Source organism: Mytilus edulis, chromosome 1 (assembly GCF_963676685.1).
Source record: "Mytilus edulis chromosome 1, xbMytEdul2.2, whole genome shotgun sequence".
Lineage (NCBI taxonomy): Eukaryota > Metazoa > Mollusca > Bivalvia > Mytilida > Mytilidae > Mytilus > Mytilus edulis.
This window is the reverse complement of record NC_092344.1, coordinates 44432253-44459557: the sequence shown is the minus strand read 5'-3', so window position 1 is coordinate 44459557 and position 27305 is coordinate 44432253. Positions and strand designations below refer to the sequence as shown.

Below are 27305 nucleotides of genomic sequence, written 5' to 3'. Positions count from 1 at the left end.
GACAGGAATACAGTACAAGTAAATGCAAAAACATTTAGGACAGAGAAATACACCAATAAACAATACAATAGTACATTTCGACATGATAACCACAGAAATAAAAACGAACACGTAAAACAACCAAGGACTAAATTTTATCATCAGTACAAGAACATCATTCATAAATATAAATCAACCTGCAGACATCTTTATGTTCCAGTATTTCACATCAAATCTTTTATGGTAAAATTATATTCATAGCACAAACAATTGTCATTCAACTCAAAAGCTAACCAATCCTGTAAATAGCCGTATTCAGAAGGAATATAGTTATGATACTGTTGTAAAATCTTTTAAGATAGCATTTTTTTTTAAATTAATAGAATCACTCGATGGAATCTTCACATCGCATATTAACACATTCATTTTATAACCAGTTTTTGGCCTGTTACAGGTTATGTTCTTTCCATATAATGTAAGATGACTCGAAACTAACTAACAGAAGGGATTGAGCTTAGTTTTTATATGATGAAGACATAATCGTTTGACCACTTTAATTGAGGTCTGTAGGTGGCACATAAGAAACTGCTTGTTGTCCTTTATAAATTCATAATCATTGTCTTTTTGCTTAAGTTTCTTCTGTAACTTATTCTGACACCAGACTTCTTTACAAAAAAAAGGTAAAATCACAAAAATATTGAACTCTGAGGAAAATTCAAAAGGGAGTCCTTAATCAAATGGAAAAATCATGATAAAACACATCAAACGAATGGACAACAACTGTCATATTCCCGACTAGGTACAGACATTTTCAAATGTAGAAAATGGTGGATTGAACCTGGTTTTAAAGCGCTATACCTATCACACTTTTATGACAGTCGCATCAATTTCCGTAATATTTACAACGATGCGTGAACAAAACAGACATAATAGGTAAAATTGTCAAAATAGGGGTACAGCAGTAATCACTGTGTAACAATCTCAATCAGAACAAAACAAACAAATATTTAACAAAGAAGCACAAAAAACAACTGTATTTTCCTGCGTGTATACGTTTATTCAACATTGACTAGAGGTTGTTGGTAGGGTTGAGATTCCACAAAACATGTTTAACCCCGTCACATTTTAAAAGTGACTAGTCTCGGGCTAGCGGGCTAGCGTTAGTGTCGAACCCTGTTCAGGGTTTAGTGTGGCATCCATCTGGCTAATTAAGTATACATTATTGTTCCAAACCAGCTGAAGCCTGCCTCTGGTGAGGGATGTTCTCCCTCCGTTGAAGACCCATTCTTAGTATTGGACTGTTCTCTACTTTTTGACACATTCCCGATTTCCATTCTCAATTCTATATAATATTGTATTGATAAGTGACATATGGCTACCAGTTAGTGTATTGCCTAAATACTAAAATGATGCATGTTCACCTAGTCATTTAGTGGTACAACATTTACACAATATTTGGTCCATCTTTTTATTAGTTATCTGGACTATCATATTAACATATAGGAGAAATTGTTTGCCAATGATTGTCAGTTCGCTTCAATGTACCCCTCCATATAAATGGCAATAACCAGGTAAATGCTGTATAGTATTTATCATGTATAAAACTTCAATCGGTAATTTCTAGTTTTAACCTGATAATTTGTGTTTTTACTATTAATATTTGCCAGTTTTTACATTCAGAAATGTGGTTTGGTAGCACACAATTGATAAAGTTTGTCAACTTTTCATTCAAAATACCACTGGGAGTGGACTGTTAGTCTAGGAGGGTAGCATCAAATCAGTATTCAGTGTTTCCATACTGACCAGGGATAGGTTCAAATACTCTTCAAGTAATTTATCAAATTACATTTACTTTGCTCATTCTAATGGTATCCATTACATTACAATTGCCTCCAAATTCATATGTTATCAATTACAGTAGAAACTCTTCTTCAGTATTTATGAAATAAAACTTCAAATGAAGACTTTTCTTTTTATTTGCTTTAATTGCATTATTTCTCCAAGAAATACAATGATGCATATCAATAGATAAGAACTATTGTCAATGACAGATATTTCATTCCCATTAAGCTTTTCATATCAATTCAATTTTGCAACATACTTTAAATGTAGTTATCTATAAATGACAAAAATCTCTAAAAATTCCAATTTTCATTTCAACTCTTACTAGTAAGTTCCTAATTAAAGCAGGATAAATATTTGATAATGATAGTCATCTTTGAATTGTATTATTAACTTTTACTTTTTACATCAGATTATCAAGTATACAAACTTTGTCCAATATTATGCAAAGCCTACATATATTTTTGTGAACCAATCAAGATTTCAAAGTACTTCAATGCATCAGTGTTTACACGTATTTCATGTATTAAATTAATTCATCTTAAGTGAACCTCCATAATGTAAAAGATTGCATACTTATCTAACCACAGTGCATCATTCAACAAATAACAAGATTTTTTAACATTCAATAAATGTCTGCATCTTTCTTACAATACAAATACAGCATATAAAAATTACTCTAAAGCTTCAACATTTTCATATATAAATATTGTTCATAGTGGAAAAAGAATGAACACATTTAGTTTTTAACTGTTTTGTAGCCTGAAATAGTCTATTTGCCAATTCCTGTAATTGACCCTGTAATTACAGATCCAGTTTTAGTTGTCTCCCTTAGAAAGAACATAAATTTTCATTGATAACCAAGAGCTAACTAAAAGAGCTAATTTATTTGTGTGTACTGTGTAACCTAAGTTTTCAAAACTTTTAAATTCATTTAATTTCTTGATAAGCCACACATTTTCAGAAGTTTTTTTTTCCTTAAAAATTGGTTAAATATCTGATATATCATTTTCATCTTACCATGCTTGTGTGGTCAAAAGCCAATTTTGTCTGGTAAAGAAAAAGTCTAAGATTAACAAAGGTATGCAATTTGTATAAAAAGTTTGTAATAACAGAATCAAAAACAAATTTGAAATTGGCAAATGGACGTTTACAGGCATTTTTAGATAAGAACATTCATAATGATATTTGATTTACTCATCTCTCCCAAATGAAATGTATTTGTCTTAAAACTAAACCATAAGATAATATATTTAATGTACATAACAGAAACATTATAAACAAATATACTGTATACTTTTTTTTTCATACATTGTACAAATAAGGCAGTAATAGAAATGTTTCATTAAGCATTTTAAAATTTGGTATATAATGGAGATATTCAAAATGGTAAAGCTAAATTAAAAAAGAAATATGTTATCTTAGATAGGCAAATCCTTTACAAACTAGAGATTTTTATTTTAGTAATTTTTTCATGAAAATTGAACAGATTTTACTGTTCAAAGATAAACAGTTCAAACGTAAGTTTTACAACTTTGTGAAGACTTCTCCATATGAAAAAAAAAAATTAAGAACTATATGAGAGTCAAAAAGCAATATTTTTTAAAATTTTCCCGACATGCATGTTAAATAGATCTTTTTCATAAATCTCTGCTACAAATGGTGATTCTCTTTTGTTGAATAGTAAAGAAAATATTTCCTAAATATAGGTTAAGCATTTGATGCGAAATTTCTGCTTCTTTACCACTTTTAATTTTTCAACAAAATTGTTCATGCTTCAATAGTTAAAGAACAAACTTACAAACTACCAGCATGTATGGTATGAAACAAAAGATTACTGATACATATAAATTTGCACATTTTCTAATTTTTTTATCAACAAATTGCACAGCAATAACTGAACTATTATATTAAACATGTGTAAATCTTCATCTTCCCCTCGTGTAACAAACAAACAGATAAACAAACCTTACTAACAATATATACCATTAGACTAAGTGTGTCATCTCTAGTTTACATATACAAAGGGTCTAATCACTATGAAAAGAGTCTTGATGAAAAAAATATTAAATGTCTGCAAGTTTCTTATTTTTCAAAACCCCTATTGTATTATAAATCCTTTCATTTTTTAAGGAAAAATCCAATGCATTGTATGAACCAACAATTATAGGATAATAAAACGTAATTATAAAATACTTTTTCTTTGTCATGCTACCATTTTTGAAGCTTGAAGTTAATGCAGGAAGTTTCATTTATATCATGTTTTTTTCTAGTAAATCATAATGATTGTACTCCCTGATATACATAAACTGTAAGATAGAAGATTTTTTGAATGGGATTGAATATATTTTTCAAACGAATATCTGTACTTTTGCAAATACAGGATGATAAAATGAATCTAAAACATAGAAATATTGACAAAAAAAAACTTATGAAGCATCTTGAAACGAGAGAATGCAGTTTTGTTATTAGTTATATAAGCAAATATTGAAGAAAATAAAGTTATCTTATGAAACATTACCCTACAAATGAATGATTAAAACATTTGAGGCAGATTTTGAAAGTACATATATAAAAGGGATATTTTACCATGCTTTCTTGCAAACATTAAAAGATGTAAAAAAAAATTATGACCATTACTTATTCATCAAAAACTTTAAATACTAATAGATATGTCTACAACATAGGATGCAAAATATAAAAAATATTAAAAGATTTCTGAATATTTCAGATTTTCTTTCTAAACTGTTGTTTGCCACTTTAAAGTAAATTATCAAAGTACACTCTAACAGCTGCCAATCATGATAGACACATATAAATTTCAAAAAATTAAATACATAACTTTCCCAAAATAACTTCTTATTTCTGAAAATGAAAAAAACAAATTAAAAAAATGAGAATGAAATGACTATTGTGCAATAATCATAAACAGTTTTCCCCAAAAAATTTCTAGTGCAATAATTACATTCTGTTATGTGCAAAAAAGTGTGAATGAGATTTGGTGGTGATTTCCTGAAACAAATTATCTAAATAAATTTGAATGTGTTTTTGGAGCACTTATTACCTACACAAATACAAATTTTTTACCAAATCAAATTTAAATTTTTTTTTAAGGAATACTGCACACCAGATATTTTGGCAGCTTTTACCCCAAAAAGTAGTGGTTGAATTTTGATGTGTCAATTAGCTATCTGAGAGACAGAAAAAATTGCTTTAATACAGTCAATACAGTATTTTGACAAAATCAAACATAAAATAAAATATTACTCAAACAAAACATGCCATAAAAAAGTAATTCAATAATTCAAAACTTAATTTCATAAAAAGCATCAAAAGGCCACTTATAGGCCAATATTTAGCAAAGTTTGGAATGCTGTAAAGAAAACAAAAATACATATCTAAATAACGATTCATTATACTGCATGAATTTTTTCACAATACAGTATATAGTTTATTGTTCTACATTTTTTCTTCTTCAAATAAGTAAAAAGACATGCATACCACAAAAACTGGATATTAATAGATATAATTTTCAGGGGATAATTAAAAAAAAAAAAATCCTGTCATAATATTTTTCTTGTCCTGCTTATTGCCTTTTTGCCATTTGGAATGTGGTATATCTCAAGACGAGGTTTCATTTTTCCTATAAGATCACTCGCTCGCCCCTTGATCTTTTGATCTTAAATTCAAATAACTGTTTTTAAATGGATGACATGGTCATGTTTTGACCATAATTTCCTACATGTCCTATTATGAAATTTAATCAGTTTTTTTAAATGAAAAACTGTTTCATAGTGTTGTGAAAATAATTACCCAACAGAAATTTTCAATATGAAACTTTATGCAAATTCAGTTTTGATATATCTAAACAAAAGCATTAAATTGTTAGTAAGAAATAGCAGCACTAAGTAACTGCCCTATGACAGAATGAATACATCATACAAAATGTTTGATCATCACAGAGTTTTACAGCACTCTGACGACTAACAATAACTAACAATATACATAAAAATATCTATAACGTTTGTCTTATAACTCAGGAAGGATTCCAAGCCTGGAGTTCTTCATAACAATTCCCTGAAATAAATAAAAAAACTTCATTAAAGAAAATTGTAAGTGATAAACACATTAATTATGTACAAAAAAATCAAGATATATCTGTAAAATAAAATATATGAAGCATCGACATGGATTCAAGTGTCTTAGACTTATTCTAAAATAATATGTTGAACATACAGTTGTGATGCACCAAAAGAAATAACTAATCTAATGCCCATATTCAAAGGCTTATATTCAAAACACCAGACATGTTTTTCCTCTACACAAGACTCTTTATTAACACTGTCCTAAATCATTAGATGCAAATATATTTTCACATTGCTTTTGATAAATAGAAGTGTAAGTCTATTGTTAAAAAAATATGGTTATCTATTTTGAATTTAATATTCATGTAATTTTATTGATACTCTCTTCTGAATATGTATTTCAGCAATTTTAAACAGTGCCACAGAATGTAAACAAGTAAACTGTTGTGGTCAGTCTCATAACTCCTGTCAACAGTGCCACAGAATGTAAACAAGTAAACTGTTGTGGTCAGTCTCATAACTCCTGTCAACAGTGCCACAGAATGTAAACAAGTAAACTGTTGTGGTCAGTCTCATAACTCCTGTCAAAGCCACAGAATGTAAACAAGTAAACTGTTGTGGTCAGTCTCATAACTCCTGTCAAAGCCACAGAATGTAAACAAGTAAACTGTTGTGGTCAGTCTCATAACTCCTGTCAAAGCCACAGAATGTAAACAAGTAAACTGTTGTGGTCAGTCTCATAACTCGTGTCAACAGTGCCACAGAATGTAAACAAGTAAACTGTTGTGGTCAGTCTCATAACTCCTGTCAACAGTGCCACAGAATGTAAACAAGTAAACTGTTGTGGTCAGTCTCATAACTCCTGTCAAAGCCACAGAATGTAAACAAGTAAACTGTTGTGGTCAGTCTCATAACTCCTGTCAACAGTGCCACAGAATGTAAACAAGTAAACTGTTGTGGTCAGTCTCATAACTCCTGTCAACAGTGCCACAGAATGTAAACAAGTAAACTGTTGTGGTCAGTCTCATAACTCCTGTCAACAGTGCCACAGAATGTAAACAAGTAAACTGTTGTGGTCAGTCTTATAACTCCTGTCAACAGTGCCACAGAATGTAAACAAGTAAACTGTTGTGGTCAGTCTCATAACTCCTGTCAACAGTGCCACAGAATGTAAACAAGTAAACTGTTGTGGTCAGTCTCATAACTCCTGTCAACAGTGCCACAGAATGTAAACAAGTAAACTGTTGTGGTCAGTCTCATAACTCCTGTCAACAGTGCCACAGAATGTAAACAAGTAAACTGTTGTGGTCAGTCTTATAACTCCTGTCAAAGCCACAGAATGTAAACAAGTAAACTGTTGTGGTCAGTCTCATAACTCCTGTCAACAGTGCCACAGAATGTAAACAAGTAAACTGTTGTGGTCAGTCTCATAACTCCTGTCAACAGTGCCACAGAATGTAAACAAGTAAACTGTTGTGGTCAGTCTCATAACTCCTGTCAACAGTGCCACAGAATGTAAACAAGTAAACTGTTGTGGTCAGTCTCATAACTCCTGTCAACAGTGCCACAGAATGTAAACAAGTAAACTGTTGTGGTCAGTCTCATAACTCCTGTCAACAGTGCCACAGAATGTAAACAAGTAAACTGTTGTGGTCAGTCTCATAACTCCTGTCAACAGTGCCACAGAATGTAAACAAGTAAACTGTTGTGGTCAGTCTTATAACTCCTGTCAAAGCCACAGAATGTAAACAAGTAAACTGTTGTGGTCAGTCTCATAACTCCTGTCAACAGTGCCACAGAATGTAAACAAGTAAACTGTTGTGGTCAGTCTCATAACTCCTGTCAACAGTGCCACAGAATGTAAACAAGTAAACTGTTGTGGTCAGTCTCATAACTCCTGTCAAAATTGTCAAATAACAGTACAATATGGTCAACAGCAAATTATGGCAAACAATTCTACTAAGTATGAGAGTTTCTGTCAATCAGAATAGGAAAATTTGATTGTTGTACAATAGCGAAAAAAGGTTAAAGTTCAATAACTCCCATAAAACTGGTAAAATTGATTTTCCTTTTTCAGAATAGTTAAGTACTTACTCCTCCATTCAGGTATACTTAATTCCATATTTTCAAAAGATTGATCAAATGGTGCTGCTGTCGGTTCATCATTGGGGTCGGAATATTGAGCTAAGTATGAGTGAGCAAGTGCATCTTCTGCAGTGACACGAGTCTCCGAATCCAAATCTAACATCTTTTCCATTAAATCAATTGCTGAAATCAATTTAATTCATTATGATAATGACAAATAATGACACTGATAAGGGTATTTGACGTGCAAAATATTTGTCTTTCTACATGATTCATTGATACATGCTTCACATCTATCTAAAGGTGATACAAATTGTATGTGCTTTTCTGGATTTACTTTCATCAGGACAGCTCGAAACCAAAAATTTTAGACAAAAAATAAACATATTGAGCACATAATTGAAAAGAAAGATTTAGCTAGAAATTAAAATTCTAGACACAAAGATTTGATAATAATTTCTTCGTCACTGAAATTAACAGGGTAATAATAAAAATAAACAAGCATTCTGAGAGTGTTGCATGGCAATACATAGTCCCCTACTGGTTAAAAATTAATTGTACTGGAACAAAATGCTAATATGATCTATAACATTTCATGGTGTAAACTATATAAGAAATATCAAGTCAATATCTACAAGCATGACGAAAAAAAAAGGTGGAAAACTGATAATTAAAGTGAATTTTCTAAGTCCAAGGACCATAACTCTGCACAAAATCATCAGACCGGAACAAAATTCGAACTTGATCTGTAACTTGTCATGATAAAACAATGTAGCAATTATTAAATCAATATCTTGAAGCATGAATAAAAAAAGGTTGGAAAACTGATTTGCAGGACTGACAGAAGGAGAGACAGATGGACAGAGTGCAAACCTAAAGTCCCCTTCGACTTCGTTAGTAGGGGACTAATAAAATCAAAACTGCTATGATTTATCCACATATAACTGAGGTAGTGTTTTCATATTTTCGGACCTTGGACTCAGTAACGACACTTCTATTTTGACTGGTTATCTATTAAAAAGGGTTCAATTTAGGTATGTTTCATATAGCTTGGCTATTGAGAAGAGTATTCAGACATACATACCAAGAGGATTCGCTCCAATGAAAACTTCTCTAAAGTCTTTCTTTGGCCATTTTGGCATTGAGGCAACATAATTTCTAGCCTGAAATAAGGCACAAAGCATTTTACGTTAAATTATTCATTGCAAACTAGTTTTACAATTTAAAAAATATTTTCCCATAGTTATCACCTTTCTACTAAAAAATAGAACCAAATCACGAAGTTAACTTTAAGATTTAAGACATTTGGGCATGAACTAAAAAGTCTCACCTGTCATTAAAATAGGAAATAATCTTTCAAAATATATACATTTTTTATCCAAAAGTTGAGACCAAGAGGGTAAAAGCTACCTGAAACATTTGAATTTACTTTTACATTTGAATACATGAAGTCAATATTTGATTATAATTTAATTTTCAAATAATAAATGACTGTGAAATAAAAATTGTGTTGGTGCCAATTTTTGTGGATTGAGGGAAAAAATTGTATACATGATTTCATTCTTTGACCAGAGTCTGCATACAAGCCTAAATAAAATATGTACTTCATTGAAATTTTCATATTTGATTTTAAATGGTGCATTAGCTTCTTACTGAGTTCATTAATCAATAGTAGATATATATACTGTAAAAGCAGAAATTTTCGTGGTGGATTTAATTTTGTTTATTTCGTGGAAAAAATATATCCATGAAATTAAAAACCCCACGAAAATTTAACCATCATACAATATCACTTTCATTAAATGAAAACCACGAAATTAAATCCCAATGAAATCATACATAGAGACAAAACCACGAAATTTGAACCCCACGAAAATTTAATGTTTCTACAGTATATCATTCACATTTTTAAAACAGCTTTTAAAAGAGTGGCTACATATTTACCCCAGAAGGTTTAATACAAATCTATGTTCCACTGTAACATCTTACTACAGATTTCAGGTTCTCAACAAATTTGCATGTTTGATAAATGACCATAGAGACACCGCCAAATCCAAAACAAAATTTCTGAAGTTTCTGTCAGTCTTAAGTTTTTAAGGGATAAAGTGTCATGTTGAATTTTGTATCACAGGAAAATTGTTCAGTCAATAATGAGTTAATATTGACCCAGTTTTTTGCCCTTTTTAGGTTAATTTTTTCATTTTTCACTACATCAAAATGCATTCATGTATACAACATTGGTAATATCTAAATATAAATTCATACACATCCATGCATTTTATTATATGTAAAAGCATTTTAATTCAATCTCTAGATCAACAAGACAATTCTTACCTCTGGGCTAGATATTTTGTCAAGCAGTTTTTGACTAGGAGTTCCAACAAGGGACAGAACTCTTGTTAACTGATCAATATCTAAAACTCTGTTAAGGACAGTTTAACATATTTTTATTCTTTTTCTATTTTCTTATTCTACACAGTAAGTAAACAACAATTTTTCTTCCGCCATTATCTCTCAATCATTTAAAAGCTTGAGCCACAGTTGCATAAAATTCAATGAAAAAGTTATTGATGTCAGAAAAACTTGAATCCCAGACTGTATCTAAATGTTAATTCCCCCCCCTTTTTTTCCCTAAATTAAGTCCCTTTTATCAGTAAAATATGGAGAAAAAAATAAACATTTTCAAAATTTTGCCCTGTACATAAAAAAGCTTCAGTCCAAATTTCATAGAATACCAAGAAGGTTTGAGAAAGTGATTGATGTTAAACAAATCTTAACCACAAACTGAACCTAAAATGCTGACCCCTAGGAATGTAGGACGGCATTGTCTAGACAACGCATCAACATGTTGCAAGCTCTACAAAATTTGCTTGTATCTCTCATTTTGTTGAACTTTGGAAACTTGAAGCAGCTATTCAGAATGTTTTAAGAATACCTTAACTGATCTCGGGAGGTTAAATATAAAAAGTACTTTTCAGTTTGATTTTATTTACAAGGGAAGTTGAAACAATACAAACAAACAAAAAATATGCATAATGAACAATACACAAACACATATTTCTAGCTTTCCAAGTAATAAGCTAAAATGCAACTGTTTTTTTATCTGCAATTATAATATAATGAATGTTATATTTTAATAAATAAAGCAAGCTAAACATCAGGCCAACACATGGTACGCATATCTTCAAGTCTAGAACCAAAAATCTGAATTACACATTTCAAAATCTATTAGTACTTTTATTTATTTTAAAACCAACAGCCTTTGATTTTTAATGATAAACAGCAGAGACATACAGTAATCACTATTAAAACAGTATGGTCTTAGTAATTAAGATTATCAAAACATATTTCTTTTACATTTGCAAGCATTGCAACTATATGTATAATGCAGCTAACACCAAATAAAAAGATTCTTTAACTACAGACCTTGATCCTTTCAGTCTACATACCTCCTAATATTAAAAGTCATTAGTTGTGGGATACTGAATAAAAACAGAGCAAGAACCTCCACCAAAAACATATATAACACTTTGAAATAAACGTGGAAAAAATAAGAGAAGACACTTAATCAATGAACAGTTAACAAAAAGAGCAAAAAATTAATCTGTAAACATTTTCATGCTTTTCAACATAAGGGAGATAACAAACAAAAGGGGAGACAACACCACATGCAAATAATGTTAGTAACTCACATCTTCATCAGTGATTTTATCAAGAAGATGCTGTGGTGGTGTACCAGTTAATGTTAGTACTAATCTCAATTGGTGAATGTCTTAGAATGTTAAAGTCAAAAACTGATTTATCATCAAAATGAGGCTGATAAATCACTGATTTGTTTACTGACTAAGAACAATAAAAAAAGTTTGTTCATGCATGATATCATAGTTTTTTCATGACTATGGACTTTTCTCTCATTCTGATGCTGTTTAAAATGTCTTACATGAAGAAATTAGTTCATAACTATGAAACACCTAGCAGACAAGACTCAGTTATGGTTTAACTGTACATTCAGTTTTTCAAAATACAGAGGACAGATGTTCCAGGATGACAAATACATTTTTCAAGTTGGAGTGATAGATATATATATATACAACTCGTCTAAACATCAACCCAACAATGTTAGATCTGTAAATTTGCTTTCGCAAATTTTTGTATATATATACACTCTTTGTACCATGGATATATTGTAGTAATTACATTTAAACACTCTCTGCATTATCATTTATTAACTTAAGCAATTATAAAGCAAAGTTTTTTTTCAGTCACAAGGCAACGTATCACCATTCAATGCATTTCAGATTCTATGCCAAAAAACAATTATAGTCCATTCATAAACAATGCATGTTCATCTCCTTCTTTGCAGTTTAAATTTCAAATTATAATTACCCATACACATCTTTCATTGAATCAAAACAATGTGGGTTTTTATTGCTAGGAAACTGATGAAATAGCACACATTCTTTTCTGTTGCCTTGTCTGAAGGTTTAGTTCTCCTTTCAGGAAAAAAGCAATACTAGTGTAAACAGATTGTTAATTAATGAGACTAAAAATTACATCATTGTAAATTTAACATGCAACTGGTAAAGTTAAGTATGGTTAGAGAAGAGTTAGTAAAATATTAGTTGAAGATTAATGAAAACTTTTACATCAATGCATACAGAAATGTTAATAAAGCTTTGGAATGCTGAAAACAAAATATGTATGTGTCAATATATAATTTTTTACAAAGAAAGGATACGATCATTTCCAGGGAACAATGCTTTTCCTGTTAGCATTTCTGCCATTATACATCCTACTGACCATATATCAACTAAAATGAAGAAAAAAAATTGCTTAAAAGAAAGATGTGAAATGCCTTTATAAAATATATTAAAAGGCAGATTACATATCAAATACATCTTGAATGAACATGTACAATGTAAAAAAAAAAGTAATAGGTAAAGCCAATATGTAATCATTTACAGATATCACAGGGAAAGGGAGGTACAGATATATCAAACAAGGTCTTTACAGATCTCTAATTGCTGTACTATTTGAAATTTTTAACCCTTACATCAAGATCATAACATCATTATCAATTATCAATCAGTTACAATTTCTAACAATTTTGAGGAATGACATCTAACATTTCAAATACTAAGATTTTGTGTTTTTATCTAACAAATAGGTCATACATATGATGAATGGTAATAACCAGCTTATATACACGATATATAATGCATACCTGTCTGTCCATAATGCATCCAGTTCAATACAATTTCTGGTGCCCTGTACCATCTGGTAGCCACATAACCTGTCATCTGATCTTCTGTATGTCTAGCAAGACCAAAATCTAAGATCTGTAAAAAGTCATAAGGGTCAAATAAAAATTCTCTTTTTCACAATTTTATTAGTATCAAATGTTACAAAGTTGCCAAATGCAAGTTTTGATACATATATGTTTTCTTATAATTTTTTAAATGTCTGAAATCAATAATTTACCAACAATTTAGTTTCTAAAATTGACTTATAAACTATGATGCATTTAAACTATTTCAATTTACTTACCAACTTAAATCTGTTCAAATCTTTCAGTGCACACATTTTTTAAAACACCTTAGATCTTAGAAGAATCTTTTTCATGAAGTCATCAATACATTAAAACAAGCAGGAGAAACAAAGTCAACATAAAACAAGTAAGTGTCAATTGTGTGAAATTTATAGTGTCTGTGAACCTAACAATAAATGTATACAATTTCTGAATTCAATCGCAGCTGTATGAGAAATGTTTGTTCTTATCAAACATCACTATCCATGGTAAGTTTGACATACAAATAGTACAACAAATATGGACTAAAGAGTGCTCATGCAGCTTTTCCATTAAATTTACGTTAACAAGGCAAGGGGTGTAACTCTTAAACAAAATTGATCTGCACTTATTTTTTTAGGTTTGTTCGAGCCATTAGAGATATTAACCTAGGACAATGTAGATGTGAATGTGCTTACAATCTGGACAGGTGCAGTTATATTTTCCTTACACACTTTCACTGCAGAGGACAATAAATAGCTAGTGTTATACTGTGTAAACAGAATTTTTTTTCTATATATTTCTTAAACAATCTTAGTGCTTACATATGTCATATATATAAGAAGGATGATCTAAATAAAGTAACAATCTAAGTCAGTCAGAAGTACTTCATAATAACACTGCATGCCATTTTGATTTCAACTGATAAACAAGTTAAGGCGAAGATTAACTCTATATTTCCGAGACAACAATGTGAAACTGTGTTCCTGCTAAGAACCTATATACTCCGCAAAGTTGCAATACTCAGTTAGCTTAGTCACTTTTAAAACATTAAGATTTTTGTATGCTTTCTGTTCATGAAAGTAACATTAAGAGGTCTGATATAAACTGATCATCAGACAACAAAGTTACAACAGTTGTTCAGTGCTCCACAAATATATTTCTAGTGATATTACTCATTCCAATTTATTCAACATGTTCAAGGCTGTTATGAACAAAATAACTGAAACATGCTATAAAATATTTATAAAATATATGCCACTGGACATGAAACAAGCAACTATCAACAAATCAAAAAGAAATTTCTATGCTCTGGTTGCTATTTTTAATAACAAAAATAGATTTGGAATAAATTTAGAATAAATGTATCTGAGGGGACATCTGCTTTTAATCTTTTTCAGTAATTCACCAAAAGGTGGAAATTAAAATTGAATGACTCCCAGGACATTTGTACTGATCACATTTCATTGATAAACTGTGTGAAACTCAAAAGTAGTCAAGGTTGTTAAGGTGGTATAATAAACATGCTTTGAAAAATTATCTAGTGTATTAGATAATTCTATATAAATTGGTATCTAAAATATAATATAAAAAGTGAAAACCTCACACCTTCAATAAATTCATGCTAACTCTAACAGGTAGAAAAGTTATAGTAAAACAATTATTCACTCAATATCCTGCTTAGTGAAACTGGATATACTAAGCAGGACACTTAGGAGTGAAGGAAAGTATGTACCGTACAATAACACATGGTTACAGGCAAGGATAAAACATCGCACTGACATAGTTTTTACCTTCAGTTCACAGTCTTCATTAACTGCAATGTTACTTGGCTTTAAGTCCTACAATAAAGTGTAACAGAGAGTATTTTAATTACCTTAAGTAAATTGTCTGCAGTAGCAGCAATGTTAGCTGGTTTCATGTCCTGTCAATGATAAGATTTTACATAAAACAAATATATTATATAAATGAATGACAATAACATAAAACAGCTGTTTTAAGATGTCCGACACAGATCTAAGGTAAAAATCTGCAGCCATTTTTATCTGGCACTAAACAAATGGCAAACATTACAATTAAAGCATGATCAATTAATTAAGAAGTACAACAAATGGTAACTTTTAATCATTATTAGAAGTATAAAATTTGTGAAAAGTCCTACAAATTGCTTTAATAATATCTGGTTTGAACTCTATTTTTTTATAATTAAAACTGTTTTAAGCATTTGTAAAGTATTAGTTGTAAAAGTATCATGTATTAGTAGAATAACTTTAGATTTTCCCTCTGTTGTATCATGTATTAGTAGAATAACTTTAGATTTTCCCTCTGTTGTATCAAGTATTAGTAGAATAACTTTAGATTTTTCCTCTGTTGGTGCAATTAACAGATCAAAATCTACCATCTTCAATTATGTCTTTAGTATATGAGCAAAACACTTACCCTATGAATAATTCCAGCTGAATGTATATACTGAAAACAGGAAAAAATATATATCAATTAACAGTTTACAAATTTATGCTACATGATCATCAAAACGTCTGTGATGGCAAAATCTTTTTTACTCCAACATTTCAATCAAAATGCGCAATATTACAGTCATGACAGTTCAATCTCATTTTTATATCTCCATGATCTTTGTATGTAAATACAATCAGGATAGGGTAGGCTATCACTCAAGAGCACTCTTGTAGCAGATTTGTATGAACTACTATGAAAACAAAAAATACCTTGCAAAAAGACTATCAAAGTTTAGATTCAGATTTAAGTTTCATATTTAAAGTCATAGTGTCATGGCCAAAAATAGCCCCCAAAAAGACATCCGGGATAATCAGCACAGTTTACAATGGTTTACAGTTTAAGATGTGTTTCTACTGTCAAAGACCTCCTTTTCAGTATAGTCTGCTATTTGTGTGCATGTTTTTGTAAGTACTTGTTTTGTTAACTAATTATTGCCTTCTTTTGATTTCTTTTTCGAGTTTTGTTATTCGAATTATTTTTTACATTAGAATTTTTCAGCATTCCTCTCTGTACTCTTCTAGAAAAATACAAAATGTACAAAATTTAGTTTAAAATAACTTTTCCATAATCTCTGCACCATACATCATGTATTCCTTACTCAGATTGAACTGTAAACAAACTGTACATAATTGTGGCTTTATCCCTTGTTAAATAGATAAAATTCCCACCAACGAAGGTATTTGTGAGTTTTGCAATGTCAGCTGTTAATTCAATGTTATCAATATAAATGTAAAATGCTCTAAAAAGTTCTAATCTGAAATTACCACACATGTTTTTTTTTCTAAATTGTTCAAAGAATTTCAAAATCTAAAAATATCTATATTCTAGTACCTTCAGTCCTCTAAGAATTTGGTAAACTAAAAACTGTACATGATCATCGCTAAGTCTTTGTGTTTTAATTATATTATTAAGATCTGCACCCATTAAGGTATTGACGAGGTAGCTGAAAAAAGAAAAGAATATCATAAATATCATAAATAAAGTGTTGTATTACTTCTTCTAGTCATCAATGAATTTTTGTAATAGAGTTCTTCATATATTAAACATTTTGTTTTCATTCGTTTATTGGCACTTGGTTATATACAGCATTCAGTACATTTGAAAATTAATTGATAGGCAAATTGCTGCTATACTCTAATTTCATTCATTTATTCCATTCAAAAATCGGAGTGGACACTCATGGCCACTATTTAAATATATATATATCTATATTTCTCTAATTCTTCGTCAATTTATCCCTTTCTGCACCCATTGTATAAAAAAAATTTAATCAACGTGTGGTTCTTTGATCTCAGTTCTTCATTGGTTAAAATCTAATTGTGACATCAAATTTTCTTGTTTTCCTCTGAATTTCCAATTGTGACGGCATGAAAAAAGGCGATCATGTCTGATGATGTCACATAGAAAGAACACATCTTTTTGCAGATCAGTCGCAAAGAAGGAATAAGTTTGCCTGCGTATTGTTTGAAAATCATTAAAGAAACAGATTTTACCACCAAATCTCGTGTAATACGATATTTATCCACTCTCGACAGTTAAATTTTAAATATTTAAAACGCTCGGCCAGCCTCGCCTTTTAAATTTGAAAATTTAACTGTCTCGAGTGGATAAATATCGTATTACACTCGATGCAGTGGTAGAATCTATATATATCATCGAAAATTAAAAAGATAAATCTAATGCATTGTATATAAGTATGAAAGAATACATTCAAAAATTTCCTGTCAAATAATTTGGTAGCTCCTAGAAATACTTACACATCGTTGAAATCTTCCAATGTTGAAGTTGGTGTAAAAATATCTAATAAACCTATAACCTGTAAAATATTAAAGCAGTTTGACAATTTATTAAACAGTACACAGAATGCATGGATTACTTGCAAAATGACTAATGTAAAAGAAATGTACTATGACAATGGAAACATGTATTGTGTATTTGTCTAAATACTCTGTAAACTGTAATTGTGAGTTTTCAACATTTGTTCTATCTATTCCTTACCTAAAAAGTGTTGAGAATTTGCTGGAAACTTGTTATGGATTCCATTTTCAGGTACCATTTTGTAATAGATAAGTTACATGTATATAAACACATATACACAAATGTACCATCATTCAGGGGTAATACATACGTACAATGTTGCGTTATATATATACTGTTATTTGTCTTGTGGTTGTTTTCTGGCAGATTCCAAATAAGAAAGTTGAAAAGTTTCCAAAATTATGTTTAACAAAATCAACACCAATGAAGTTCTGTTTTGGAATACATGTTATACTTATATAAGTAAACACTTTTTGACAAAAAATAGATCTATTCACATTATATTTTTTTAAATAAAGACCACCTTAAAAAAATGTTGCTATCATAAAAAATTGACAGACATTTTGACGGAAAATTCCTATGTTAGCAACACAAAAAATCTTGATATTTTCAAGGTTTGGATGTATATCTTGATTTAATATGAAAGGCAAATTAGAATAAAACATTCCTGAACATCTGCACCAATAAAAAAGGAATTGGAATAACTTTTAAAAAGGATTATCTTGGAGTTGCTAACATAAAATTTGACAGACATGAACAATGCTGCTAACATAAGATTTGACAGAAATTAAGTTGTTGCTAACATAAAAATTGACGGACTTTATTGTTGCTAACATAATATTTGACGGACTTTTTTGTTGCTAACATAACATTTGACAGACTTTTTTGTTGCTAACATAATATTTGACGGACTTCTTTGTTGCTAACATAAAATTTGACGGACATTATTGTTGCTAACATAAAATTTGACGGACTAAATAGTGTTGCTAACATAAGATGTTGGACGGACTTGTTGCTAACATAAGATTGTGCTAACATAAATAAATTTGACGGACAATATATATTTGAGATTTTTAACCAACATTGGAGATCTTATCCTAGTTGAAAGTCATATTAAGAACTCCTGCAAAATACTGCTGCCTGAAATTTAAAAAGATTTTAACCCAGGACAGATAACTCTAATTTGTAGCACATCCAAATCGTGCTAACATAAAATGACAAGTTTGACAGAAATTATGTTAGCAACAGATTTGATAAAACTATTGATTAAATAAAGTAAATTGAAAGATCCAAAATGTGTATGTATAATGTACATTATGAAATACAATTTTAACAGGCTTATATAAGTACCTACAATGATGTGGCAAGATTTTATGAACCTGTTGCTATCATAACATTTATTGACAGACGAGCATCTAATAAGTAAGGTATTTCAAATTGAAAATAAAAATACATATCACAGATGTTTTTAACAAAAGAAAAGCAAAAGATTTGGAATCAGAGATGTTTGAATAATCAAACTACACTAATAAAAACCATTATACCAGTGTCAACTTAAAGCCTTGTAAAACATGAACCTTGTGTCAAAAAATGGGAAGTAATTTCTGTCAAACATTTCACATTTTTCAACTTGTTGTGATCATTTCTACTTTTAATGGAAACAATCATATCCAATAATTGGTTTGCTTGCTTTATATAACATTACTAATCAATAAAACATTCACATATTATCATTCAAATAACAGTTAGTATTATTTTTCTTAATTTGTTCTTTTTGACGGAAATTTTCTTTTCTTTTTGGAATCTGCCTTCTGTGTTGTTGCCACTGCATGTTCAGTGTTTGTTTTAAACTTACGATTTTGAATATTCAATTGGAATATGTATCTTTCACTTATCTTTTACAAATGTTTCATTAAATAATTCACATATATAAATATAGTAATAAATTTCAAAATACAAAAGTCATGCCTACCCAGAGCATTCAGCATCACTAACACTATAAAATATAAATGTATTTCATTGGATAACATGGGCAATTTATATCATCCCTGACAACAAATGTACTTACATTTTCATGGTTCATATGTTTTAACATACGAATTTCTCTGTAAGTACGTTTGGCATGAATGACTGACTGGAAGGGTCTGGCTAATTTCTTTACAGCAACTTTTATATTGGTTTGTGTGTCGAGGGCCGAGCTAAAATGAAAACAAGAGTTATAAATGTTGGACTCTTCATAAACATCTTGTTCACCAAAAAAGTGCTCAGCTAAACTGTGTTCTTTTACATGTTTGATGTAGATACAGTACACTCAAGTTTGATTAAAAATTCATGCTTGGTAGTCTTCATTCACTGCAAGACCTTTTGACTCCTGACAATTGGAGGTGACAACACTATGGCTTACAACCCTGCCATATTCATGTTTTACCTTTTGAAAAACAGGGAGTTGAATCAAAGTGCCCTATCAATACTGATATCTTACCAGAAAGAGTTTTTTAAATCAAATTTACATATACATGTGAAGAGATCTTATTAATTACAAAGGAGTAGGTTCAGTAAGACCCCTTTTTGGCCCCAAAATATAGCAGTTTTACATAATTGTTAAAATGTAAACCTTTAGTTATTTATTGGACAGTAGAATGCTTCTGCTGCATAAATATGGGCTGTTTTTGACAATACTATGCACATATATCCGGTACTAGCACCATTAAGTCATGCTAAATTACTGAAATTCTCATAATTCTAGCATTTTAGTTAAATTTTAGACGGTTTTCGTGTAAAACGAAAGTGGCCGCATTCGTGTTCATCCTTAATATTGAAATGTAAGTTGTATTTTATGATAATACATAACATATATAAAGGTTGAGGATAAACACGGATGCGGCCACTTTCATTTTTACCAAAAAACCATCTGAAAAGTGACATTTTTCGGCATATTGGTAGATTTTTCATATTTCAGCTTGAATCGGATCGTTTTAATGACTAAATCTGTTAAAATCTTTCACATAAACTAATTAATTCAAATAAAAAAGACACTTAAGTGTTTAAAAAGTGGTCAAAATCTTTCGTCAGATGAACCTGAAATTTGAGGCCAAAATCGGTCCTTACCGGACCTACTCCTTTGCAGTGAAAAAATTATACTTTGCTTATGTTCATGCACACACACATTTGTAAATAAAACTCAATCTTTCAGATTTTGATTGACTTTAACCATAGAAAACATACATCATTCATAATTTGCCCTTTTTTTTTTTACCTCATGACAGTCATGACAGTAGTTTGATTCAAGAAAAAAAGTAACAAATGTAAACATGTTCATGACATTAATTTAGCTAGTTGGATTTGCTGGACTATCATATCAGTTGATCCTAGCCTGTTTCAGCATTAGGTTCTATTGAGGCCTTACATTAGTAAATACATACCAAACACATCCATAAGCTCCAAAACCAATCAGTTTTAAAACCTTGTATCTATGTGGAAATACCCATGCTATATTATGTATTACCACTTCATGAAACAAATCTCCAAAATCGTTCATTGTTCAATAATTTTTATGTCTGCTTTCAACAAATCATACTTCAGGAAGTATGAATAAATGTATCCAAAACCTGACAGATTAATTATTATAACAAAAGCACTTTAACTTCACTTTCCAGTTTATCTTTATCAAATACATGTACTGATACATGTACTATGCCATTTGTTAAAAGTTCACACAAAATCTGAAATATTTGTATATAAATATGTTCATATATACATTCTTGTCTAAAACTTTTGAAACCTGCCAGCTTTCCTGATTGTGAGGGATTTCCCCCATAGCCTAAATAAACCTGAGTCACCTGACACTTGAAATACCCATTATCAAGAACTAAATACATAGAATATGGAATTCAAATAAGCTAAAAATACACTAAAAGACATATTTAATCATTCAAAACCACAAAAAAAAGATTTGAAACGCTAATGACATGAAGAGGAGATGCAATAGGTTCAAATGAATATACATTTTGTAAATGATAAAATCCCCCTTAAGGTATTGAAAAGATAGCAGGAATTAGTTATTTAAATGTAAATTTTGAAAATATCAGCTTTAACTCATTCAGTTATTTGAAATGTTTACGTTCCACCAGCTTCCTAACACCTGTTGCATGATTGATACCCTTTATTTCATTATTTTGATGGATGTTGACTACAATGCAACCTTGAAAACCAAGTAAACAGGAAGCAGATTTTCATTGTTTAATTTCACTTAAAAATGGATAAGCAGACTGTAAAATGGGTGTATTATCAGTAATCATATGCACATATTGCATTGCATACAAATTTCCACATGTGCATCGAGATGATACATACCTAACTTGCCCGTAGGCCCCAGCCCCTACAGGGGACAGAAGTTGGTATCGCTGTGGAATTTCCCAGATAGTCTTATTTAATTCGATTTTATAAAATCCGTCCTTTAAATGAAGGGTAGACATTTAGTTCATTTGTAGGTTGCAACACTTTTTGTTCGCAGGTGTACTTTTTATATTGTTTTTAGATGCAAAACCCAGTCTACTTTTTGCAAAATTTCAGGCACTGCTTCCGGAATAGTTTCAAGCTTCTGTCTGACGCAGCTGAATGTGATCCTATGCCCAATCAGTAGGAAAATAGTGTAAACCGGATTAATTGAATGGTCGATAAGGGAAGTAATATGAGTTAAACAGTGCAGAATAGGAGCGGCGATGCGAATATCAAACACTTTGAAGACGTTTAATTTTGTAGGTGTTTGACCCTTGCTGAAAAGATCCAAATATTGTAAACTGCAGGGTCATTGCTTTACCTTGATAAACAGAAAGGTGCAAAAATTAAACATACTAATTTTAGATGCATTGACCTGCATTTATAAAGATTTGAAAAAGAATGTCATCCACAAAATACATGAAAAACACTGACAAATTGAAACCATAATTTTATTCTACCTACCTACCTAAGTCTACCCATAGATGCAATACCCATAGATGAAGCTCAACCCTGACTTCAAAGGTTCTATGCGCGTTGTAATGGCTTTCACACTTATCTGATAATGACATGAACCAGTTGGTCATTGAGATGCAGATTGACAATCAAGACAAAGAAAACTGACAATTAAAAGTTACTTAGCAATTAAACATGCTAAAAATCAGAAAGAAACAAAATCAAAATATATATTTTATATTGACTTGATTATAAAAAATAATATTTGTTTAGATAAAACAATATTACAAATTATTCTTGAAAAGAAACTAATAAATGTGAATATTTTTCTTTTTTAGGCAGAACTTCTGTTTTAATCCTGTTAATTTTATATCAATTTAACTCTATCTTATAATTAACAATGCTTACTATTATTTATAAACAAGTTTATTGAAAATATAATTGTTAGAAAACATTAAACAAGATGAAAATATGTATGCTCAAAAAATTATTTTCCATGTCTTGTACGTATGTTTTGTTATTTCACTAATCTTAAAACTCTTTACAGTAATTATAAATACATATTTCATAAACCACTTGAATGAAATTATTATAATTTTTGTAATTAGCCATAAAATATATAGAGTCATCTATGATTTAGTAACTATAACTTATTCTGAAAAATATAAAAATGAGTTAAAAAAGATAATTTCTCTTTTAAAACTAGAAAAACTGATGAAAAAAGGAAAATAATGTACTTTCTTATTATTTTTTTCCCAAATTAGACCTTATTGAAGCATATCAAAGAAAAGGTGTGTTTCAGAAGCTCAAAAAGGTGCTATTCCCATTTTTAGGAACTAACAGGAACACAGTTTTTATGAAATATAAAGACAGAAGCCTAAAAAATACATTTTTTAATTTAGTTCAATATTTCCCTCATTAAATGCGCAATTTTTGACCGATTTCATCCATTTTTTGACCATTCTGTTTGTCTATCCAGTGTGCTAAAAATAGACATATATTTGTGTGAATTTCTAGAAAAATTTGGAAATAAATGCAGAAGAATGTATTCCATAACCGGAAATATTTATCATACACTGAGTTTACCAGCTCTTAAAATTCATGTAATTACTCTAAATGTATGCACATAGGAAATTGATTTAAAAATGAAGGATTATGATAAGATATACTGGATTGGTCCTGGACCTGATTGATTTTAACATGGGTATTACATCTACGGTCTACCTAAGTGTATCCAAATGCAGGAAATCAGCTTGCTCCTCTATATTTGGCTCTATTTCACTGTCACTATCACTGTTGATTACTGTGCTACCTCCGATCGTGTATTGGTAATCTACTGTGTAGTCATAAATCATAGGATGTTCTTTCCAATACACCTTATCGCTAATCCCAGCTGACCCGACCGCTTGAACTGTTGACGCATATGTACATGTAACAATCACTTTTCCATTGTGACGTCAGATATTTGGTTTTATGATGTCGAAATTTTACGGGAACCTGTATGATTTCAAGTAATGGCGGAGAAATAGCGAGAAGGTGTATATTTATGTAGTCTTCATTCGAATGTTTTAACGTTTTTGGCAGTTACAATTGTTTCGGGAAAACTATTCCAGACTTCCACTACTCTGTTGGTAAAATAATACTTTCTAACATCCAGCCTACTCCTGTTCTTGACTAACTTCAAAGAATGCCCTCTTGTCATTGAACCACTACTTAATGTGGTACCTCAAATGACCGAATAACACTGTTAATATCCGAATAACACTTGTAATGACCGAATAACACTTGAAAGTTTAATATTGGCACATATTAAACTTTCTATATTAAACATGTACTATTCAATCCTTCTCAATCCAATACCATCGTAATTCACAAAAGTTCAATCACTATTTTAAACAAAAGTCTAGTCATATATCTAACTAATTTCACTATTTTAGATGATCCCCATATTTTATAGGATACAATTTAAAGTTATTTTTTTCGGCTCCTATTAGAAACCTTACTTCATTCGTTGACTGGAAGTAGCAATATTATTTATATTTTTATTTTTAATATTTTTGACACACTTAAGGACACTAATCCAAATAATTATGACATCTGGCAAGGCTATTTTTTTAGCTCACCTGACCTGAAAGGTCAAGTGAGCTTTTCTCATCACTTGGCGTCTGTCATCCGGCGTCCGTCGTCTGTAAACTTTTACGAAAATCTTATCCTCTGAAACTACTGGGCCTAATTTAACCAAACTTGGCCACAATCATTCTTGGGGTATCTAGTTTAAAAAATGTGTCCGATGACCTGGCCATCCAACCAAGATGGCCGCCATGGCTAAAAATAGAACACAGGGGTAAAATGTATATTTTGGCTTAAATATCTTTGAAACCAAAGCATTTAGAGCAAATCTGACATGGGGGTAAAATTGTTGATCAGGTCAAGATCTATCTGCCCTGAAATTTTCAGACGAATCACACAACCTGTTGTTGGGTTGCTGCCCTTGAACTGGTAATTTTAAGGAAATTTTGCAGTTTTTGGTTATTATCTTGAATACTTTTGTAGATACAGATAAACTGTAACAGCATTAATGGTCAGCAAAGTAAGACCTACAAATACAAAAAAGTAAACAAGATAAGAATTCATTCAATTTAAAGGGATAATTCGCGATTTTTCACTTTTCATCTTATTATGTTCATAATACCATAAAAAACATATTCACCAAGTTTTATTTCGATATGAAAAGTAATAAAGAAGAAAATTGGGAATTATTAATTTTATTTTTTCAAACTTCCTGACTTATGTGACGTAGTTTAAGTCTTTGAGCATGCCGGGAGGGAAATTAATCTCATTTAAGTCTTGTTCGTTAACCATCTAATAACGCTATTTAAAGCGCATCGACGACCTTTGGTGTAGCTATTAACCAACGAAAAGTAAGTGATAGCCATGCAACTTTTAAAATTAGATTGTAGGATTTATGTGTGGATTTTTTATACGAATTCTAGTAATTAAAGTAAATAATACATTAGAACATTTTTATGATTTTTTTCTTCAAACACTTTAAACAAACATATGATCGATAGTGTATTAAAAAATACATGTTTGTATTCTGAACTTTTTGCGCCATTCCAGCAAACATTTTCACTTGCTTGTACTGCGGAAATAAAATGTGTATTAATTTGTGACACTTAGTGAATGTTGAATGCGTAGTTTAAACTCAAGGTAATTAAAAGATTAGCATTATGTAATTCTAATCTTTTGATCTTCATTCAGTGACATCTAGGCGTCATGGTTCACTATTTCAGGTGTGAACAACATTTCGTATGAATGATATACGGGAGTCAGTATGTAAGAAAAAGAATTAAAATGAATTAACGGGAGAAATAAGGTCGCACAATAACTGGATAGCTGTTGTATATTTTTATATAATTTGCATAAGCTCACTTTTAAATGAATTATGACTTCTGATTACTTTTGTAACGATAAAATACTGAATTATTTTAATTGAATAAATTTATAAATAAAAATAGCTTTCTAAACACGAGTGTATGAACTAAAAATTGTACTTTTTTAAATTAGAATCGGCAACCTTTAATATTTCAAACAGATTGCAATTATATAATTAAGTCCATCCAAAGCGATCTTTATTTACCTATTTAGGAATTAATGTTCTCATCAAAATATTTTAAATCTCGCAACGCATGAATACTTCAGCTATTAGAAAAAAAGATGTTTTACAAAATTGAGAGGAAATTTAAGGATCCTCTTGGAATGGAATCGAAAAATTACGAATAGATATTCTTTTCAAGTGTGAAAACGTCAACCAAATTTATTCATAATCGGGAGTGTCCTTATTAAAATAGTCTTCTTCTCACAAGGTATAATACTTTAGCTATTTGACCAACGATGTTTAAAAAAAAAGACAACGAATTTAATGTCATCTTAAAGTTTGTTCAACTGGCAAGAATACCCCTAAAGCGGACAAGCAGTTTATTCTTTAAATTGCTGTCATTGAATATCAAGAAAGAAAATAAATCCCGAAATTAATTTGAAACTTAATTACTCAATAGTTTTCCTAGAACATATTCACATCCCTTGGGGTTTGTTAGTGCACGTCCAGTTGCATATATTTTACATGAATGTCGTAACAATTGTGATGAAGTCGAGTTTCTTCCTTTATTCGAGAATTATCTAATTGATATATAAATTTGTGATTTTACTATGTTCATAACTTCGATGAACCGAAGCAAGTTATATATCGACCTGTATTTAAATCAAATTGGTCCTCTTCTTCTTCTTCTTCTTCTTTTGGTATCTAATAGTCTATCTATTATGATGATTACATACTGTTGGCATACATGGACGAGTCTATTTGCAAAACTGTTACCCCGATTTACACAAAATGTATGTTTCTTTCTTATGTTCAATGTATACAGGCGTAGAAACAATTCGTCTACAAGTGCGTACATTTTTTTTAATCAATATTTCTGGTATGTTCCAATCTGTCCTTTACTATTGACAACGAGTATATATTACATTTTCCCAAATTAAACCTTGGAAAAAAATGTAAATAGATTTATAATTCATCAAATCTTTTTTTTTTTTGGTATTATTTATATTTTTATAAATAATATTCTTTACACCAGTAATGTTATTTATAAACAAGCGTATGAGTTTAGTAATGACTAGTATATTATATCACTTTTGGACACGCAAGACAGAGATGTATATTATATACCTGATAGTTCAAA

General features: G+C 30.3%; 2 protein-coding genes across 5 annotated transcripts in view; one reads left to right on the top strand and one right to left on the bottom strand.

Moving 5' to 3' along the window:
- Nucleotides 1–1944: 1944 nt before the first annotated feature.
- On the bottom strand, nt 1945–22253 carry LOC139512596 (mitogen-activated protein kinase 14-like). Of its 3 annotated transcripts, XR_011662311.1 has the most exons (13): nt 21967–22229; nt 19682–19811; nt 17553–17611; nt 16627–16738; nt 15718–15747; nt 15072–15119; nt 13216–13330; nt 12730–12801; nt 10326–10405; nt 9076–9154; nt 8001–8174; nt 5241–5898; nt 1945–3241 (listed from the first exon to the last, which is right to left on the bottom strand). XR_011662311.1 is itself a non-coding variant. In XM_071300325.1 (12 exons), exons 1-12 carry the CDS (start codon nt 22086–22088, stop codon nt 5858–5860), a joined length of 1062 nt encoding a protein of 353 aa, XP_071156426.1. In that variant the 5' UTR covers nt 22089–22253; the 3' UTR covers nt 1945–5857. The 3 variants fall into 3 exon arrangements, 2 of the variants coding, with proteins under 2 accessions (XP_071156426.1, XP_071156438.1); XM_071300325.1 differs by having other exon boundaries at nt 1945–5898; nt 21967–22253; XM_071300337.1 differs by lacking the exon at nt 15072–15119 and adding an exon at nt 15155–15202 and having other exon boundaries at nt 1945–5898.
- Nucleotides 22254–22271: 18 nt separating this feature from the next.
- The window catches only part of LOC139512611 (mitochondrial inner membrane protease subunit 2-like), a 56853-nt gene continuing 51819 nt past the window's right edge, over nt 22272–27305 (top strand). Inside the window, exon 1 of one of the 2 annotated variants that reach the window (XM_071300360.1) lies at nt 22272–22370. The gene's annotated coding sequence lies outside the window, so the exon portion shown is untranslated. Of the gene's footprint in view, nt 22449–27305 lie in introns of both variants that reach the window. The other variant, XM_071300352.1, reaches the window with a different exon arrangement.

Excerpts from the sequence above, each read along its gene's own strand:
- LOC139512596 (XM_071300325.1), bottom strand. The coding sequence starts at position 22,088 with ATGTCTACCCTTCATTTAAAGGACGGATTTTATAAAATCGAATTAAAT. Across the intron at positions 15,748-16,626 it reads AAATTCTTAGAGGACTGAAG|TATATACATTCAGCTGGAAT; the intron begins GTACTAGAATAT and ends TCCTGTTTTCAG. Across the intron at positions 5,899-8,000 it reads AAGTATACCTGAATGGAGGA|GGAATTGTTATGAAGAACTC; the intron begins GTAAGTACTTAA and ends TATTTATTTCAG.